The 17,955-nt window shown below is 52.9% G+C and overlaps 7 protein-coding genes across 8 annotated transcripts; 4 read left to right on the forward strand and 3 right to left on the reverse strand.

Moving 5' to 3' along the window:
• Positions 1-664: 664 nt before the first annotated feature.
• Positions 665-1,286, reverse strand: CKM354_000512600 (uncharacterized protein; the record flags this gene model as incomplete). The annotated part of the gene is made up of 3 exons (XM_044800388.1): positions 665-736; positions 790-890; positions 944-1,286. The coding sequence occupies 3 exons, from the start codon at positions 1,284-1,286 to the stop codon at positions 665-667; spliced, it is 516 nt and encodes a 171-aa protein (XP_044656323.1).
• Positions 1,287-1,530: 244 nt separating this feature from the next.
• On the forward strand, positions 1,531-4,278 carry CKM354_000512700 (uncharacterized protein; the record flags this gene model as incomplete). Its single annotated transcript, XM_044800389.1, has 1 exon — positions 1,531-4,278. The coding sequence occupies one exon, from the start codon at positions 1,531-1,533 to the stop codon at positions 4,276-4,278; it is 2,748 nt and encodes a 915-aa protein (XP_044656324.1).
• A 698-nt stretch (positions 4,279-4,976) lies between these two features.
• On the forward strand, positions 4,977-6,953 carry CKM354_000512800 (uncharacterized protein; the record flags this gene model as incomplete). Its single annotated transcript, XM_044800390.1, has 1 exon — positions 4,977-6,953. One exon carries the CDS (start codon positions 4,977-4,979, stop codon positions 6,951-6,953), a length of 1,977 nt encoding a protein of 658 aa, XP_044656325.1.
• A 507-nt stretch (positions 6,954-7,460) lies between these two features.
• On the forward strand, positions 7,461-8,552 carry CKM354_000512900 (FMN adenylyltransferase; the record flags this gene model as incomplete). The annotated part of the gene is made up of 2 exons (XM_044800391.1): positions 7,461-7,894; positions 7,946-8,552. 2 exons carry the CDS (start codon positions 7,461-7,463, stop codon positions 8,550-8,552), a joined length of 1,041 nt encoding a protein of 346 aa, XP_044656326.1.
• Positions 8,553-8,712: 160 nt separating this feature from the next.
• Positions 8,713-10,194, reverse strand: CKM354_000513000 (uncharacterized protein; the record flags this gene model as incomplete). The annotated part of the gene is made up of 1 exon (XM_044800392.1): positions 8,713-10,194. One exon carries the CDS (start codon positions 10,192-10,194, stop codon positions 8,713-8,715), a length of 1,482 nt encoding a protein of 493 aa, XP_044656327.1.
• Positions 10,195-10,735: 541 nt separating this feature from the next.
• CKM354_000513100 (uncharacterized protein) lies at positions 10,736-12,382 on the forward strand (the record flags this gene model as incomplete). Its single annotated transcript, XM_044800393.1, has 3 exons — positions 10,736-10,839; positions 10,890-11,110; positions 11,160-12,382. The coding sequence occupies 3 exons, from the start codon at positions 10,736-10,738 to the stop codon at positions 12,380-12,382; spliced, it is 1,548 nt and encodes a 515-aa protein (XP_044656328.1).
• A 21-nt stretch (positions 12,383-12,403) lies between these two features.
• CKM354_000513200 (uncharacterized protein) lies at positions 12,404-16,787 on the reverse strand (the record flags this gene model as incomplete). Of its 2 annotated transcripts, none has more annotated exons than XM_044800394.1 (5): positions 12,404-14,223; positions 14,298-14,920; positions 14,984-16,341; positions 16,401-16,709; positions 16,761-16,787. In XM_044800394.1, 5 exons carry the CDS (start codon positions 16,785-16,787, stop codon positions 12,404-12,406), a joined length of 4,137 nt encoding a protein of 1,378 aa, XP_044656329.1. The 2 variants fall into 2 exon arrangements, with proteins under 2 accessions (XP_044656329.1, XP_044656330.1); XM_044800395.1 differs by having other exon boundaries at positions 12,404-14,229.
• Positions 16,788-17,955: the final 1,168 nt, after the last annotated feature.

Consider the following 17,955-nt stretch of genomic DNA (forward strand, 5'->3'; position numbering starts at 1 on the left):
GGCACAGAAGGCAAATGAAGCTGGGGAGAACATTGTATTTTGTGCCGTTCCGCGTGATTCAGCAGAGTGAATTCTCGATATGATATTTTGCGTTCTGCTCTTTTGTGAGCTTGTGAACCATCGCTCTTCTATATGTACATAGTGAATGGCCTCAGCGCAGATTCCTGTGTTACGTCAAAGGATCTCTGCTATTCTCGTATTGCAGCAATCCTGATGCGAATGCGATTCGGAGCGGGAGGTCCAGTAGGGAATGAGGAGCCGATTTGGTTCTGCTATGCCATCGTGGTGCCAATGCTCGTATTGCACGACATAAACAGCAGGCTGGACGCCAGACTTGGAGTTGATTAGCTGTGCTGTCTCGGAAGCCGTCTTGGCGATGCTCGGTGTATGTCAGCTTTGGCTCGTCGTGACCGTTTCAGCGAACAGACGTGCAACCACATAAGTCCTGCATGAATGGTGACACGAGAGATGGGCTGAATGTGCGACAGGCGGGCGCACGGTTTGACTGGATGAGCTTTCCGCCTAGGCTCAGTTCAGGAGCCTGGCAGTCGGACGAACGAGCAGGACCGGTCTATGCGCAGGCACTTTTGGCCGCGAACGGATCCTACGCAGAGCGCGTGGAGTGTGCGAAGGGGAAGATTGACTCGTGTGTGCGTCCGCGATCTTATACTGCTGCCGCCTTGGGTTTCTTGGTACCATATTTGGACCTGCTGGTGACTCGGTTTCCCACTCCACCCTGCATGACAATGAGCGAAGCATTCTACGGGAAAGATTTCGAAGGAAATATACCAAATCCATTGCGCCTCTCACAAGATGATACTTCACACCAGGACAATCTTGTGATCTGCCACCTCTCACAAGAACGACAGAATGCTGTTGGATGTTATGGCCTGAGTCTTGCATTAGCAGCCCATCCAAATTGCGCTGTTGCCAAGATACAGACCTTCGCCAGGAATGTATGCTGTGATCACGTTGCCACTGCTCAATCGCACCCTCGCAACCTTTCTCTCTCCCGAATTGGGCTTCTTGGGTTTCGTAACACCCACACGTAGGCATACGCCCTTCATCTCGGGGCATTTTGTGTTGGCAAGCTGAGGAGATGTAGGCTTTCGTGCTTTTTGTCCAACTCTGCAGCCTCGAATGACCTGATTGTACGTTGCTTGTCGTTGGATCGTGGTCGAGAAGGAGCGCGTCGCGAGAGTCGTAGCCGGAGTAATGAGGGTGCTGAGACAGGTGCGGGTAGTGGATGGTAGACGCAACAGCGCGCCGAGAAGTGATGAGACCATGTTGTCCAGTCTGTGGGTTGCTTCGCGCTGTGCTGGAGAAGCAGTTATGTGCCAATGTCGACAGTGATCGGAGAACTCGGGGGTGCTCGGCGCCAGAAGCGAGAGCAAAACCGCGCTAACTTAGCTGCTTATCGTGCATCGCGATAGCAGGGATCGCACAGAGCTTGCCGAAAAGTTGACAGCCTCGACTTATCCGACACAAGACTGCAGCAGGTCTGCACCCATTCCGCCTTCCACCCTCAACATGGTTCGTGCCGCGTCGCCAGCGCTCTCGGAGAATGAATTCGATATCTCCAAGTCGCTCTTTGGTGGTGAGGCCGACCTTCTTTCGGACGACAGCGACAACGAAGCCACCCGCGAAGCATCTCCATTTTCACAACGACCACCAGCCATAGAAGATGCCTCCGATAGCGACGACGCATTCATCGCTGCGACACAGTCCAAAGCGAACCGCAAAAATGACAGCAAGACTGCGAAAAAGGCGGGCGCATTCCAGACCATGGGGCTGAACACGCATCTGCTCAAAGCAATCACGAGAAAAGGCTTCAACGTGCCTACGCCGATTCAGAGAAAAACCATCCCTCTAATAATAGACGGCCAGGATGTGGTGGGCATGGCGAGGACAGGATCAGGAAAGACAGCTGCTTTTGTGATCCCGATGATCGAGAAGTTGAAGACACATTCTGCGAAGTACGGCGCGAGAGCTATGATCCTCAGTCCGTCAAGAGAACTCGCGCTACAGACTTTGAAGGTCGTAAAAGAAATGGGAAGAGGCACGGACCTGAGGACAGTGTTACTGGTAGGAGGAGACGGTATTGAAGACAATTTTGGGTCCATGGCTGCAAATCCGGACATCATCATCGCCACGCCTGGTCGATTTGAACATGTGAAGGTTGAAATGGGACTTGACTTGAGCTCTGTGAGATATGTCGTGTTTGACGAGGCTGATCGGTTGTTCGAAATGGGTTTTGCGGCACAGTTGACCGAAATTATGCATTCTCTGCCAGCATCGAGACAAACCCTGCTATTCTCTGCAACACTGCCAAAGAGCTTGGTCGAGTTCGCAAGAGCCGGATTGCAAGATCCGAAGCTGGTGAGATTGGACGCGGAGAGCAAGATTGCTCCTGGGTTACAAAGTGCATTCTTTACTGTGAAGCGCGCCGAAAAAGAGGGTGCTCTGTTGCACATCTTGCAGGATGTCATCAAGATGCCTACGGGATCAGCCAAACCGGCCAACGGGGTCAAAGAAGGCAAGAAAGGTGACAAGAAGCGGAAGAGAGGCGCTGATGGGCCTGCTAACGAGACTACGTCGCCATATTCGACTGTCGTGTTTACGTCGACGAAGCATCACGTCGAGTACATCGCCAACTTCTTGAAGACCTGGGGTTATGCAACATCTTACGTATATGGCTCCCTGGATCAAACGGCACGGAAGATGCAAGTGCAAGACTTTCGATCGGGAGTGACCAACATCTTGGTCGTCACCGATGTGGCAGCTCGTGGTCTGGACGTGCCATTACTGGCCAACGTCATCAACTACGACTTTCCATCACAGCCAAAGATCTTTGTGCACCGTGTTGGACGAACGGCAAGAGCAGGCAAAGAAGGTTGGAGTTACAGTTTGATCACACAGCCGGACATGCCTTATCTGCTCGATCTGCAACTGTTTCTCAGTCGCAAACTGATCATGGGTCGCACTGCCAAGGATTCAGGCATGTTTCAAAATGCGGTCGTTGTTGGCAATTTCCGCAGAGATGCGCTCGAACGATATACGGAAGAGGCTGCAAAAGTCGTTGATGAAGATATCGATCTCCAAGCAATGCGCGACGTTGCGGCTAAAGGCGAAAAGCAATATCTGAGAACACGGAACTCAGCGTCCGCCGAGAGCGTAAAGCGTGCGAAGCAAATTGCCCAAAGCCAGGACTCTGGTGCTACAAACATGCTCTTCGAAGCCGACGAGACCGCTGATCTGGAGCAACAAAGACTAGACATGTTGGCAAGGTTGTCCAGCTTTCGGCCTGTAGAGACTGTCTTCGAGGTTGGAAAACGTGGCGATGCAAAAGATGCTGCCGCTGAGGTGATGAAGAAACGGAGGGCGAATATTGAAGCGCAAAAAGCGAAGAAGGCACTCGCGAAGGAAGAGGAGTCCGAAGACGAAGTGACCGTCGCCAAAGCCGGAGCTGCTGAAGACTCTGACGAGGATGAGCTGATATTGACGCAACCTAATGGCGCGGAGATGGAACTCGCATCGGACTCTGAGCTTGAGCTCACCTTTACTGCCCCCTCCGAGCCCGGCACATCAAAACGGCAAGCCAAGAAGGACAAAAAGGCAGCGTCAGGCCAAGACGATGAATTCTTCATGTCTTACACTCCGTCCACCATCAATATGGCCGAGGACAAGGGATATGGTGTGCATTCGGGAGGAACCAATGCTTCGAATCACTTCTTGGATCAAGCTAGGAATGCAACAATGGATCTCAACGGAGACGAAGACAGCAGCTTCAAAGTGGCGAACAAAGCTGGAGCAGGTCTACGCTGGGACAAGAAGAGCAAGAAATATGTTCAGCGTGCCAATGATGACGATGGCTCCAAGGGTGCTAAGATGATCCGAGGTGAATCTGGGCTGAAGATCGCTGCTTCGTTCAAGTCCGGTCGCTTCGATCGATGGAGGAAGGACAATCGCGTCGAGAGGCTGCCTCGGGTTGGAGAAATGGAGAAGTCGAACTCACATTTCGTGAATCAGAATTCTGGCGGGCAAGGAGGCAGGTTCAAGCATAAGCAAGAACGGGCTCCGAAGGAGGCGGACAAGTACCGCGATGATTACCATGTCAGGAAGAAGCGTGTCGCGGAGGCGAGGGAGAAGAGAGTTGGCAGATTTGCAGAGGGCAAGGGGAAGAACGAGCTCAGAGGCGTGGACGATGTGAGGAAGCTGAGGAAATTGCAGGAGAAGAGGAAAGACAAGAACGCAAGGCCTTCGAGGAAGAAGAACTAGGTACTTATTGGGCGTGTCGAGTTCTATAGTATCTATCTCACTACCATATGGACACCACCTAATCGTATCACTTGTACGTATCGTGTCAGTGTCAGCCATGCGCGGCATTCGCTGGAGGCGCGGAGATATTGTAGCGCTGCGTGACCATTCAAACCGGGTGTAATTTCCGGATTGAGCAGTGACACAGACCATCGAAGAGACGACCAGCTTCGAGCACCGCGCCTGCCGAGCCACCTCGACCGAAAAGCAGTTGCGTTATCGAAGTTCCACTACTGCACGTTGATCTTAGTCACTCACGAGCTCCACCCGCGCTCCATCGTGCTCGAGGTATAGTAACTGTGCAATCTTGCTTTTCCTCACCTCTTCCTGCTCCTCTCCCTCCGCCTGCTCTATCTCTGACCGCCCTCGTGGCAACTCCGTCCCGCTGCAATCTGGCGTGATTTGGCACAGCCGGTCGCCACCTGCACGCAGCCAACGTCCGGAGCTCCAACGGAGCATTGGATCTGTCGATCGCGAGGATCGGCACAGCATCTCCCACGCATTGGCGTGCGCTCTTGCTTGCAGCTCGCAGTCGTCTACCGGGATCTCACCTTTACCGAACAACCGCCACACGATCATAGATTCCAACTTTCATTTGGCACAATAACGACAGTAGATAACGACAGAACTCAGCACACAACCCAGGAGCGGTGGGCAGAATGTCCAGATCAATTCCCGACAACCGCAGTAGCTCGCCCTCTGGGCAGGCAATGTCCCGCAGCTTTGGCACATCCTTCCGATCACAATCCCACATTGCCGCCATTGCGGAAGAGTCGATCATACGAGACCTCGAAGAAACGGACTTCGACGATGAGGCGGTCGACGGGGAAGATGATTCGGCGCTCAGCAGGACGCTCACGGGCGATATACCTGGCCTAGGCCCGCACTCAATGGCAGGATACTACAGGCGTCCATCGATCGCTGCACCCGCGCCGAGACCATTCCTCGGCACACAACTGCCCGAAGCGCGTGTACCGTTAGCACAAGACTTTGAGGCGGCGATTGGGGAAGAGAGGAGCTTGCTCAGAGACAACAACATCATCCCACCCAAACATCCACGACGACGCGAGAGTGATGCTCATGAGAATGGAGGTACACTCAGGAAGATGCTTAGCCATGTGAGCTTCAGGCGAAAGAGCGGTGATGCGGACCGATTGATAGATGGACAAGCCACAGAATCTACAGGCCTCCTCGCGAATGGTCGGGATCCGACTTTGCCATACGGCGGAGAGGATACTCCAGAGAACATCTCGAAGAAGTGGGAGGAAGCTGTCGAGAATGGTCAGATCCATACGACATGGCAACGCGAGTCCAAGACACTGGTGCGGTATTCTGCACCATTGATCCTTACGTTCATCCTGCAGCAATCCCTCACTCTCACATCCGTGTTTACAGTGGGACACATTGGCAGAAACGAACTGGGCGCTGTATCTCTCGGTTCCATGACTGCCAATATTACTGGCTACAGCGTGTACCATGGTCTCACGACCTCTCTCGACACGCTCTGTGCGCAAGCATACGGATCCGGAAAGAAAAAGTTGGTCGGTCTTCAATTCCAACGCATGGTCTACTTCCTTTGGGCGATCACGATCCCGATTGGTATTTTCTGGTTCTTCGCAGACAGAATTCTTGGCGCAATTGTGCCCGACCAGGACATTGCCAACCTGGCTGGCAACTATCTCAAGGTTTTGATCATTGGCGCTCCAGGCTACGCGACATTCGAAGCTGCGAAGCGATACGTCCAAGCACAAGGCCGGTTTGATGCAAACCTGTACGTCCTCCTCATTGCTGCCCCTCTGAATGTCTTCATGCATTGGCTCTTTGTTTGGCGCTTTGAATGGGGTTTCATTGGCTGTCCAATTGCCGTCGCTATCACTGAATGCCTCATGCCCATGCTGCTATTCTTGTACGTCCGCTTCGTGGGCGGAATGGAATGCTGGCCAGGCTTCACACGCAAGGCTTGGGTCAACTGGGGACCCATGATCCGACTTGCACTTCCAGGTCTGATTATGGTTTTGGCCGAGTTCCTCGCTTTCGAAATCATCACGCTGGCGTCCGCTCGCATTTCGTCCGCGCACTTGGCCGCCAACACTGTTCTGCAGGCAGTATCTGTCCTCACCTACCAATTGCCCTTTCCATTGAGCATTGCAGCTTCTACGCGCACTGCCAATCTGATCGGAGCGGGACTACCTGATGCAGCAAAAGTCACTACCAGAGTTGCTTTTGTCCTCGGAGTCTTCATTGGCCTTTTTAACATGATCGCTTTGACTTCGCTTCGCAACTTCATTCCTCTTCTCTTCTCGGACGATGCGGCAGTTGTCGCTCTCGCTGCAGCGACGCTGCCTGTCAACGCTGCTTTCCAGCTCGTTGACTCCACTGCTGCACAGTGCAACGGTATCTTGAGAGGACTTGGAAAACAGGCCATCGGTGGGTACATCAATTTGTTCGCTTACTATATTATTGCTCTGCCTATCAGTTTTGCGTTGGGATTCGGGCTGCATTGGGACTTGGTGGGCATTTGGATTGGACCTGCTGTTGGGCTAGCGATTGTTTCGGTGCTAGAGGGGCTTTACATTGCGAAGACGAATTACGAAAAAGCGAGCGAAGAGGCGGCGAGGAGAAATGCGGTGGATTAGAGATTGTTCGGGAGCATGGAAGAGGTTTGGTTCGGGTGATTGCAGCGGGATTATTTTGTACAGAGCAGCAGTATGGACATGATGTGTATTACAGCTTCTCGATTCTTGTCGAACTGGCCTTCGCCGGCTCATTGGATCATCTCGTCTGGGTACACGAGTGTGCGAGGTGAACTTGGTCGACATATCCGACGCCACTGTGTGGTTCGGTAATCGATGCACGAGCCGAGCACAGCAAGTCAGCCGTCGTCGTACGCCGCGGACTTTTTACGTCTCACGATGCTGCCGAGCCCACACATATGTCCGTTGTCCTCTCCTCGGTACATACCGTGGATCACAGTCTACCCAAGCGTGCAGGACTCTCTCCTCTTCCACGACCTTCTCGAGGATCACCGTCTCATCAGCGACCCCGCCAGCCCCGCTAGAACTAAACCAGGTTGATCAATCTCGGCTTTCTGGACCCTGGAGAGGCATCACCTCCGTCACCCTACAGCAACACTCACACTTTCAATGCTCACTTCTCTTCGCTCGGCAGTGGGGAAATGGTCTTCCGATAACATCCTCCGTTCCCATCGAGCCCGCGCCGCAAGTGCCAGCCAGAAGGGACGCTTCTCTGCATGCCAACAGCAGCATCAGCAGCGTTCACAGCCGCAGCCGGGAATGCCCAGCGTATATACCGGAGATGAAGCGTCATCCTCCGTCACGAGCAACAACAACGTACATGGCAAGATGAGCAATGGACATGTCGTGCCGCCGGCCAAGGCGACGCAGGTGAAGAATGATAAAGACGATGTGTATCAGGACTTGGCCGAAGCGTGTCGGAACGTCCATGATCGGGTATACGAATTTCTGGAGCGGAAGCCGAGGAGCGAGAGGATAGAGCAGGTGCAGCGCATGACGAGGGAGTCGCTGGGCGTGATCGAAGAGGCATTGGAGAAGTTCAGGTATGTTCTAGCGAAGAACCACGTCTCCCCACCAAACTGACCATCGCGCAGCCTCGACCACCTCTCGTTCAGCTACAACGGCGGCAAAGACTGCCTCGTCCTCCTGATCCTCTACCTCGCAGCCCTCCACACCCACTCGACGAAGTTCTCAATATCTCTTCCTCCGACCCTCCGATCCGTCTACATCGTCACACCCAACCCTTTCCCCGCCGTAACAACCTTCGTCCACTCCTCCGCAACCAAATACCACCTCTCCCTCTCCCAATACCACAAACCCATGCGCGAAGCCTTCGCCTCATATCTCGCAGACACGCCCTCCGTCCAGGCCATCTTCGTCGGAACCCGACGCACGGATCCTCACGGCGCGAAGCTCACATTTTTCGATCCTACGGATGGGGGCTGGCCGGCGTTTGTGAGGATACATCCGGTGATTGATTGGCATTATGCGGATATTTGGAGCTTTATCAAAGAGGTCGGTGTCGAGTACTGTGAGTTGTATGATATGGGGTATACGAGTTTGGGCGGGACGGATGATACGCATCCCAACCCGGCACTGGCGGTTAAGACTGAGGGTGCCGAGGATGTGGTGAGGTATCGGCCGGCGTATGAATTGGTGGAGGATGATGCGGAGAGGTTGGGGAGGGATGGGAAGAGGTGATGAGTATTCTCCTCTTGATTTGTTCGAATGACGACTTAGATGTGAATGGACGAGCGGCAATGTTGGGCATTTTGTGTGAGCGGTCGCTTGGTTGTAGATATGCGAAGCGATATACAATTACATTTTTCTTCTATTTTCTGTATGCTGTACAAGATTCACATTATCGTTTCTTCTCGATATTTATCCTGTCAATAACCCAGCGTCCAAGTCTCACACTCGGCTCGTCGAACAGCTTGGTTCCCAGATGTCCGAAAGCGAACGTGATGGGCAAGATTAATGCCTGTGATACCAAGAATCTCGTCGTGAAACCATGAATACCAAATTCTGGTATCGGCAACATTTCATCCCACATGGTGGTCATCTCCGGCATGGTAATGTGTCCAAATAGTCGATAAATCCGATCTCCCACAGTCCACATCAAAGGTCCGTGGACAAGATATAAAGCGAAACTAATCTTGCCAAGATACTTCAATGGCCTCGTCGAGAAGAATTTCTGGAGCCAAGAGAGTCGCAGCACTCCATAGACAACCATGAAAGCCCCCCATGCGTGCCACCAGCGCCAGTATTCTTTATCTGGATCATCGTAGTAGATTGGTGGGATGAGTTTCGTAAGAAGCCACCATCCAGGCGTATCCGAGGAGACTTGTGTATCTCGCATTCCCGCTGTTTGGCAAAGGAGATACCATCCTGCGGAGAAGGTGAAGTGGTGGATGATAGTTTTCCCGCGAGCGGAAAGCTGAAATCTGCCGAATGTGCTTGGACCTGGTTCTCTGAGATCGTTGATTGCGAGGAGCATTCCGGCCATGAAGAGTGCCATGGCCCATTGGTACATGAGGAGGAAGGCCAAGTACATGAATGCGTAGACGATTGCTCGCATGCGCATTGTGACTGGAACGGAGAAGGCGAGCATGGAGAAGATGAGGAGACTGCCGACGAGTTCGACGGGGATGGTGTAGACTGGTGGATCGTAGACGAACCAGTGGGCGAGAACATCGGGTTTCGTGGAGAGTTGGAGGGCGATGGAGAGTTCGTAGAGCCAGGATTTGAGTTCGAGCCAGAGGGTTTCTTGGGGTGCGGGCCAGGCGAGTTTGGGGGCGAGGCCGAAGGGAAGATGGAGGGCGAGGACGAAGCCGAGACTTACGCCTATGACGGGGAGGTAGAGGCGGATGGGGCGGCGGATTACGCTGGAGAGGAGGGAGCGGTAGATGGTTTGGTGGTTTTGGTTTCCTTTGCTCGCTTCGCGGAGGTGGCGGAGGGGTGAGATGCTGAGAACGTAGCCGGAGAGGACGAAGAAGATTACTACGCCGGCATTGCCACCTGTGAGGAGGAGTCGGATGAAGGGGAGTTGGAAGAAGTAGTGGTTTCCGTTGGCTCCCCAGCCGTTGATGAGATCGTCTGTGGGTCCAAAATACCAGCTCACATGGTGGTATATATAGACGAGAAGTGCAGCGAGGCCACGAAGACCGTCGAGGTAGGCAGTGTTTTTCTTCTTGTCTATCGTCTTGTCCGGTTGCTGTGTAGCAGCCAGGCTGTTGGAGGGGGCCAAAGGATCTTCTTCTTCTGCAAGGTCGTCCAGTGTCGAAGGTAGCGTCTTGTCTTCCCAGCCCTGGAGTTCAACATCGGGGTCCCTTGTGTCTGCCATTTTGGCCAGAAATATTGGTGCTTGGTCAAGGCTCTATGCGGCTTGAAATTGTTTATGCTTCTGTGGACAGCATTTGAACAATGAATCCAGGCTTGTTAATGTCACCGGCGGCTCTGCCGTACTGTACATAGAGGCATGTCGATGTTGAGGTGAAGTTGTCAGTGCCGTACAGGGGCCAAAATCCATTGCCAAATCGGTCCTGCCTCGGCACCGGCCACAGTCTTGGCGGGAACGGCAACCACCAGTCGCTGAACGGCATCCGCACTTCTTTCCAAGGACGACATCGCGATTCAATGGGCACAGAAGTGAGTTCGGTATCATTCCAGACGCGTTGCTGCCGACGTGGTGCCTATGTGATGTTCTGTCAAAATGGTGCTTGCGGATTTCGCCTATCTGGAAGATAGGCCACCCACCATCTAGAAGCAACCACTTCTTGTGATCAACCATTTCTTGCCACGGATCACAGTCGCAACTAATCGGGCGACTCTTGCTCCAACTGCGACTATCGTCACCATCAGAAAGACGGATTTGCGGTCCAACGATGGCGCCTCATGCCGAAATGCTGTGGATTGGCGGGCAGGAGCATGAAGGCAGCGGAGAGCTGATTCCTGTGGAAGATCCATCGACCGGAACAATATTTGCACAGTGCGTTCTCATACTGGACTATTCACTCGCGGACACTCATTGCATTGCAGCTGCCATTCTGCAAGCGTCAGCGATGTGAATCATGCAGTGGAAGCTGCGCACATAACCTTTCGGTCCGGCGTGTGGTCCAGATGCGAAAGGCATCAGCGCGCCGATGTGCTGGAGAAGGCTGCGGAACTGCTGGCTGCCAATCTGACTGATTTGATCGCTCTTGAGGTGCTCCAGACTGGCCGGGCGATAAGAGAAATGAAAGCTCAGGTCCCGTCTCTGGGTGATTATTCCATATCTCACTTCCTTGAACTTCGCTGACCCGATCACAGTGAAGTGGTTCAAGTATTATGCCGCATTGATCAGAACAGAGGAACGACCAGTTTTGCCGACGACTGGCAAGCTACACAACTGGGTCGACAGACGCCCGCTAGGAGTGGTTGTTCAGATCACGCCTTTCAACCACCCGCTACTAATTGCGGTCAAGAAGATCGCGCCTGCTCTGGCAGCTGGCAATTGCATTATCCTGAAGCCATCCGAGCTGACACCCTTGACTTCATTGAAGCTCGGCAAGATATTGAAAGAAGCTGGTGTGCCCGATGGCGTCTTCACCGTGCTGAATGGGTACGGGGCCACTACTGGTAAAGCTCTGGTGTCTCATTCTCTTGTGAAAAAGGTGGATGTGACCGGCGGCACACCGTCTGGCAGAGCAATAGGTGCAATCGCAGGTGGTAACTTGGCACACTTCACCGCTGAGCTAGGAGGCAAAGCACCTGTGATCGTGACAGCAAATGCGAATATGGAGCTGGCTGTCAATGGTGTCGCGTTCGGTTCTTTCATCGCAAGCGGGCAAACCTGTGTGGCGGCCACCAGAATAGTTGTGCATTCTAGCATCTTCGAGCGATTTGTGAAAAAGATCGCGGCCAAAGCACAATCGATACATCGGAGAATAGGAGCGCCCTCGAATCCTGAATCGATGATGGGCCCTATCATCTCACAGAAACAATTGGATCATGTCAGCGGATTGGTGGAAGATGCAAAGCGTACTGGTCTAGAAGTTGCTGTTGGAGGACAACGAATGTCCGGCAGATCTTCACTTGATGGGTTCGATCTGTCTGCGGGCTACTTCTACCCACCAACTGTGCTTGTCCACCGAAAAGACACGGCGATTGAGAGCCACAAGATTTGGAAAGAGGAAGCATTTGGGCCAGTAATCGTCGTCACCTCGTACGACACTGAAGACCAGGCGCTTGCACTGGCAAACGACTGCGAGTTCGGTCTTGGAGCTGCAGTCTGGACCAAAGACCTTTCGGAAGCCCACCGACTGTCCGATCGAATTGAATCAGGTATCTGCTGGATCAACACGCATCATCGCAACGACCCAAGCAGTCCGTGGGGCGGGATAGGAAGTTCTGGAGTCGGAAGCGAGAACGGCATCGCTGCGTATCACGCCTACACTACGACGAAGAGCACTATAATAAACTATGCAGATGAAAAGGAAGCGGCTGGTGAAGATTGGTTCAGAGAAGGCGCAGAACAAGTGCGATATGGCTAGACGACTATTCCTCCGAATTGATCAATCCAACACCTGCTGCATCACATTCGTCCTGTACCTTTCGTTCCGCTGCATCAGCTCCTGATGTGTCCCTCGATCCTCGCAGCGCCCATCGTGAATCAAGAAGATGACATCTGCCATCTGAATGGTATGCAACCGATGTGCGATGATCAGAATCGTCGCTTCGCCTCGAAGCTCCTGCAATGTCTCTTGCCAACGTGCCTCAGATTCGCTATCGAGGGCAGAGGTCGGCTCGTCAAGCAAAAGTAGTGAAGGATCCCGTACCAGGGCTCTTGCGAGAGAAAGTCGCTGTCTCTGCCCACCGCTGAAGTCTTTGCCATTGGTGCCGCAGGGTGTCTCGTACTGCTGCGGAAGGCCCATGACTGTGTCGTGGATATTTGCGCGGCGAGCAGCTTCTTCCAATCTTGCTTGGCTGACTGAAGATTCGCTGCTCGACCCTAGATCAAGATTGAAAGCTACGTTTGCGTCAAACAGCATGTTGGTTTGGGGGACGAGTGATATGTTCCTTCGGAACGCTGTGTTGTCAGATTTACTGATGTCTTCATGGCCGATGACGACGGAGCCTGTGGTCGGCCGGTAGAAGCGCTCCAAGAGGCCGAAGATTGTGGACTTGCCACTACCTGAGGGGCCAACGAAGGCAGCTAGTTGACCCGATTGAATGTTGATGTTTATGTCTTGAAGGACGACGGTGGATGGTCTGCTTGGATAGGCGAATGAGATGTCGGTCATCGAGACACGAGCGCCGCCACTGGACCGGGGCTTGTCCGCGTCTTCGACTTCTTTCTCGTTGATGGGCATCAGTGGGATGGCCTCGATGTCTAGATCGGATTTGTCTGGCAGATCACCATTATCGTCCTCTTCTTGTTCTCTGAGCCGGCTACTGTTGCCATTATCGTGCGATTGTATGTCCAGCTGTACTCGCTGATGGCTCTTGGGCAGCAAATCGATGAGACTGAACACTCGAGCTCCAGATGAAGTTGCTCGAGCTACATCGGAAAGTAAATTGAAGAGCTGACCACAGCCGACCGCTCCAACAAGCATAGCTGGCAGCACAGTCTGGAACTGTGCTTGATCATATTCGCCGGCAATAATCAGTTTCGATCCCCACCAGTAGGCTATACCGTTCAACGCATTTGGGATGCTGTAGCCGAGTGCCAGAAAACAGTTTCCAATGATTACCAGGCGTACTGTTGCGGCGTAGGGTTCATTCAGCGCCCGTTGATACGATGCGAGCATCTCTTCTTCGAGGCCGAATGCCGCCACTGTGTTAATAGCGCCCACAGCTTCTGTAGCAATTCCAACAGATGCGTCAAATGCTTCTCGGTGCTTGTCTTGGAATTTGGTAAGGACCGATACTCGAGCAATGCCAGCACCAACCAGGATGGGGATGATTGCAAGAATGACAATAGCAATTTTCCAGGCGATAATGTGGGCCAATACTGGGCCGACAATCAAGCTCACGATAACGCCAATGGAAACTCCGAGAAGATTTCCTGTGATGTTCCCAAGACTCGAGGCATCCGCACTAATGTAGGATAGCAGACTGCTTGGCGTACGTCCTTTATCTTCGTGCCATTCAACGTCCTGCTGTAACAGACTCCGAAGGGAAAGAATCCGAACCCGGTTCAAGAGGAACTCCGACACGTTACCAAAGCAGTAAGAAGAGCCGACAGTGGTGCCAAAGCTCAGAACCGCCAGAATCAGAAAGGCTACTCCAACGTTCTGTCCACTCGCGATTATGCGTTCAGCGGAGAGACCGCAGACTGTGAGAGCTCCGATAGCTTGTCCAAACATGACTGCTTCGATAGACCAGGTGAGCCCTGCCACTGTCAGTATAGATGTTCTGAAAAGCATTGCTGTAATCTCGGCAGCTTGACTGCAAGGGTGGACTTACCAACAAAAGTTGCAGTGGCTATCCCTATGTAGATGAGGGTGCGTTGCGCACGTGTATACTCATATATTCGGCCAAACACTTTTCGATATGGAGCCTTTCCTGCATCAACCTTCTGCATCGTATCGTCTGCATCTTCATTGCCGTCCTTTAGCTCGGAGTCGAGTAGTGGCAAGTCTTCCAGGTCGTCATTTCCTCCATCTTCTGCAGTTGAATCGGGAGAGGTGTTCTGCAGATCACCAGGATTGGTGCTCTCGTGGTATTCTGGTCTTTCTGCTGCATCGTGTTTGGTGGTGGCTGCGCCAGCTGTCGACGCATTGATTGTGGAAAAGTCCTTTTCGGATTTTTGTTCGACGTGGTTCTGCAGCGCCTGCATCTCTACCATGCGAGTAAAGTGACCATTGCTATCCAGAAGCTCCTTGTACCCACCTTCTTCAATGACATCTCCATTGCGCATGACGATGACTTTGTCCACATGTTTGATGGACGACAATCGATGCGCGATCAAAATGATCGTCCTACCCGGCATGGACTGCGAAAGACTCTGCAGTATTGCAACTTCGGTAGCAGTATCGAGAGCCGATGTTGCCTCATCTAACACGAGCACCGGGGCATTGCGGGCAAGTCTGTAATCGCGAAGCTTTTGTCAGCACATCCCTCCAAGGGCCACCGGGAAGTGATTGGCTTACGCTCTTGCTATAGCGATGCGCTGTCTCTGCCCTCCACTGAGATGTAGTCCTCGCGTACCGACTTTCGTAGCTATCCCATGTTCGAGGCGCTCCACAAAAGAATAGGCTTGAGCCTGCTTTAGCGCCTTTCTCACTCGTCGGACCACTTCAACCAAGATGCGAGACTCTCCTGCTGCTGCTTCTGCATTTTGACCTGTATTTCGGATATGTGCTGCTAGCCGCTCAACTGCACCAGGTGGCCATTCGAGGCTACCAGCCAAGCCATATGCAACATTCTCGAGGATTGAGCGATTCATGAGAGTAGGCTCTTGTTCCACGACCGAAATATGATGTCGAAGATCTCTGACGTTCCATTGCCGCAGATCGACACCATCAAGCTCGAGATGTCCTGCTGCCGGGTCGTAGATGCGATTTAACAGCGTAGCGATCGTCGACTTACCGCTCCCTGAGAGACCGACCAGCGCAGTGACCTTTCCCGCTGGCAGTTTCAGAGACACATGATTCAGGACTTGCGTGTCCGGGCGACTAGGATACGCGAATGCGACCTCTTTGAGCTCGAAGCGGCCCTTGATGGAAGTGAGAGGTAGCCCAGTCGTCTCTGCCATTCCGTCTATGGCAGTATCCCGCTGCATCACGGGAACTAGGTTGTCAAATGAGGTCCTGGCACCAATGAAGTAGGTTAAGTAGTGCGATAGGCTTGCGAACATGAGTGATGCATCCAGAACGCAAGCAAGCACCGTATAAATCCGACCGACGCTGCTACCATTTTCACCGTTTCTTGCTGCGGCCATATGCACGCTACCCTGCCAGAAAGCCAGCGCATTTGAGATGTACGTTGCTGTGTACAGGAAAGCCATCTGCCCTGCAGCAGTCACTGTCTTCTTGGTCACTGCGCTCGCAACTGCTTGTAGGCGTTGACTGAATAAGTCTTCAAGCTTCTTGCCGGCACTGAACGCGTGAACAAGAGGGATGTTTTGAAGGCTTTCGGATGCCAAATTTGTTGCGGAGCTTACCCCATTCGCGACCTGTGTCGAAAAGCGCTCGAGAAGTTTGCCAGTATACTGCGCGTAAAGTACGTAGACGGGAACGAGTGCTGCCAACTTCCAGGTCAAGGCAGCGTCCTGGGAGAAAGCAACTGCATAGGCAGTGATGAAGTAAGATATGGTGGAAATGTAATGAGCCACCTTCTCGCCTGTGCCAGTTTGGATATTCTGAATGTCGGTGTCTAACCTTGTTGCCATTTCGCCAGAAGGGAGACTGTGAAAGAAGGCCGGCTCCTGTCTCAGCAACGCACGCATGTAGGCGAATCGAATGCGGTACGTGAGGCGTTCTCCAAAGAGGCCCCAACATCCGTTGTACTGAATCGAATCAGCGTCTGAACTTGCATTTTGCAAATCCGCAGAGACCTCGTACATACCGCATAGATCATCGTAAAATTGCATAAAGCCACTGCGAACATGCCGAGCACCTTGTTCTGTACAGAGAGCCATTGTTCAGAAGAATTGGAGTCCGTTCCGGCTTCCGCAGAGCAATCTGCTAATTCATCCACCACCTTTCCGTATAAGAGTCCAAGAATCGGAAATGGCATACCACCTAGGATTGCGGTTATGGTGCCTGCCCACATAAGCAAGACATCATGTCGACTTGGTTCGGCAGCGTTTAGCAGCTGCACAAAGCTAACGATTGGTGCGTATGAGGGTCTCCAGGCCAGCAATGCTCGAGCACGCTGTGCACGTCAGTTTCCGGGTACATCTCAGACGTATGGAGAAGAGCGTACCTTGCCCAAGTCTCCATGATTCGGCATAACTTTCACCAGAAAAAATAGCCGGAGTCTCCAGCAAAGACAGACATGAGTTGTTTCTCCGATTTGAGGCTATTCCCAAGAACCACGAAGTCCCATGCCGTAGCTCCTTCGATGAGGCGAACGGCGTGTCACAGTATAGCCCTCGCTTAGCTTGAGGACACCGGAATAATTCGAACCCGCCTGATGATCGCGTCCATTGCATGTGAGACGAGGGCAGGCCGACCTCGCAAGCGACATCGTGCCTTTGTGAAAAAGCCGCATGCTGGGCCGAACTGATGCGCAATAGTCTTAGCCGAACCGCGCTGATGCAGTGGCGGCGCCAAGGTAGTCAAAAGCATAAATCTATGCTGCTGCTCGCTGTGGTTGGATGCTCCAAGGTGCAGTAGTTTGGTCCCACGGTCCCTCGCCGAGCTTGTTGAGGGAATTTAATCAGATCCGAGGGATCTGATTGAGAACTGGCCAGCGGATATTCAGCCGTTGCGAAGCTCTATTTGGCCATTAGTATCGCTGCTCTGCGTAAAAATGTCGTAGCCGAGGAGCACCCCACACTTGTCTTCACAGGTGAGAAAGAACAGCGTGAGGAGAGAAGTGCTCGGGGCTGCGAGCTTGCGAAGGACGATACATGAGCATGTTGTCGGGGGAGCCAGCAGACTTCTGCTACGTTCGAGAGAACCCAGGGCAAGAGGCCTGCCTCTTTCTCAGTGCACCTCGGATTCGGAAAGGCTGCTTCCGCATTGGGACTGGTCGGTCTAATGGCCTCAGCACAACTTGCAACTAGACTGGCAGCTTTCCTCCAAAACCCCGAACAGTGGAATCGCAAAACACACTACGCAACCACGAGAACGCGATAAAAGCCGACCGACTAATGCCGGTATCAGAAGGAAATAGCAAGAGGCGTGGATTTCACGCGAGCACCTTTCCTTCCTATTCGGGATGGTGGAAACGAGCTTAGCAGCATGATAGTCACACCGGACGGCCAAGTATCGAGGTCCGAAAAGCTAGGCTCAGATCAGATAAGATTCTCGAAGCTGATAACTTTATTCCCTCTTCCTCCTCAATTCCTCCCACGCCAGCGTCACTTTGCGTTCAAGCGGGCATGACGAGCTTGCGCCACGTTTTTCGTAGACAGCATGCTCGCCACTGGAATATGCAGCAGTTCTGCGTGTGC

This window comes from Cercospora kikuchii, assembly GCF_019650295.1.
Source record: "Cercospora kikuchii DNA, contig_00003, whole genome shotgun sequence".
In the NCBI taxonomy this organism is placed as follows: domain Eukaryota; kingdom Fungi; phylum Ascomycota; class Dothideomycetes; order Mycosphaerellales; family Mycosphaerellaceae; genus Cercospora; species Cercospora kikuchii.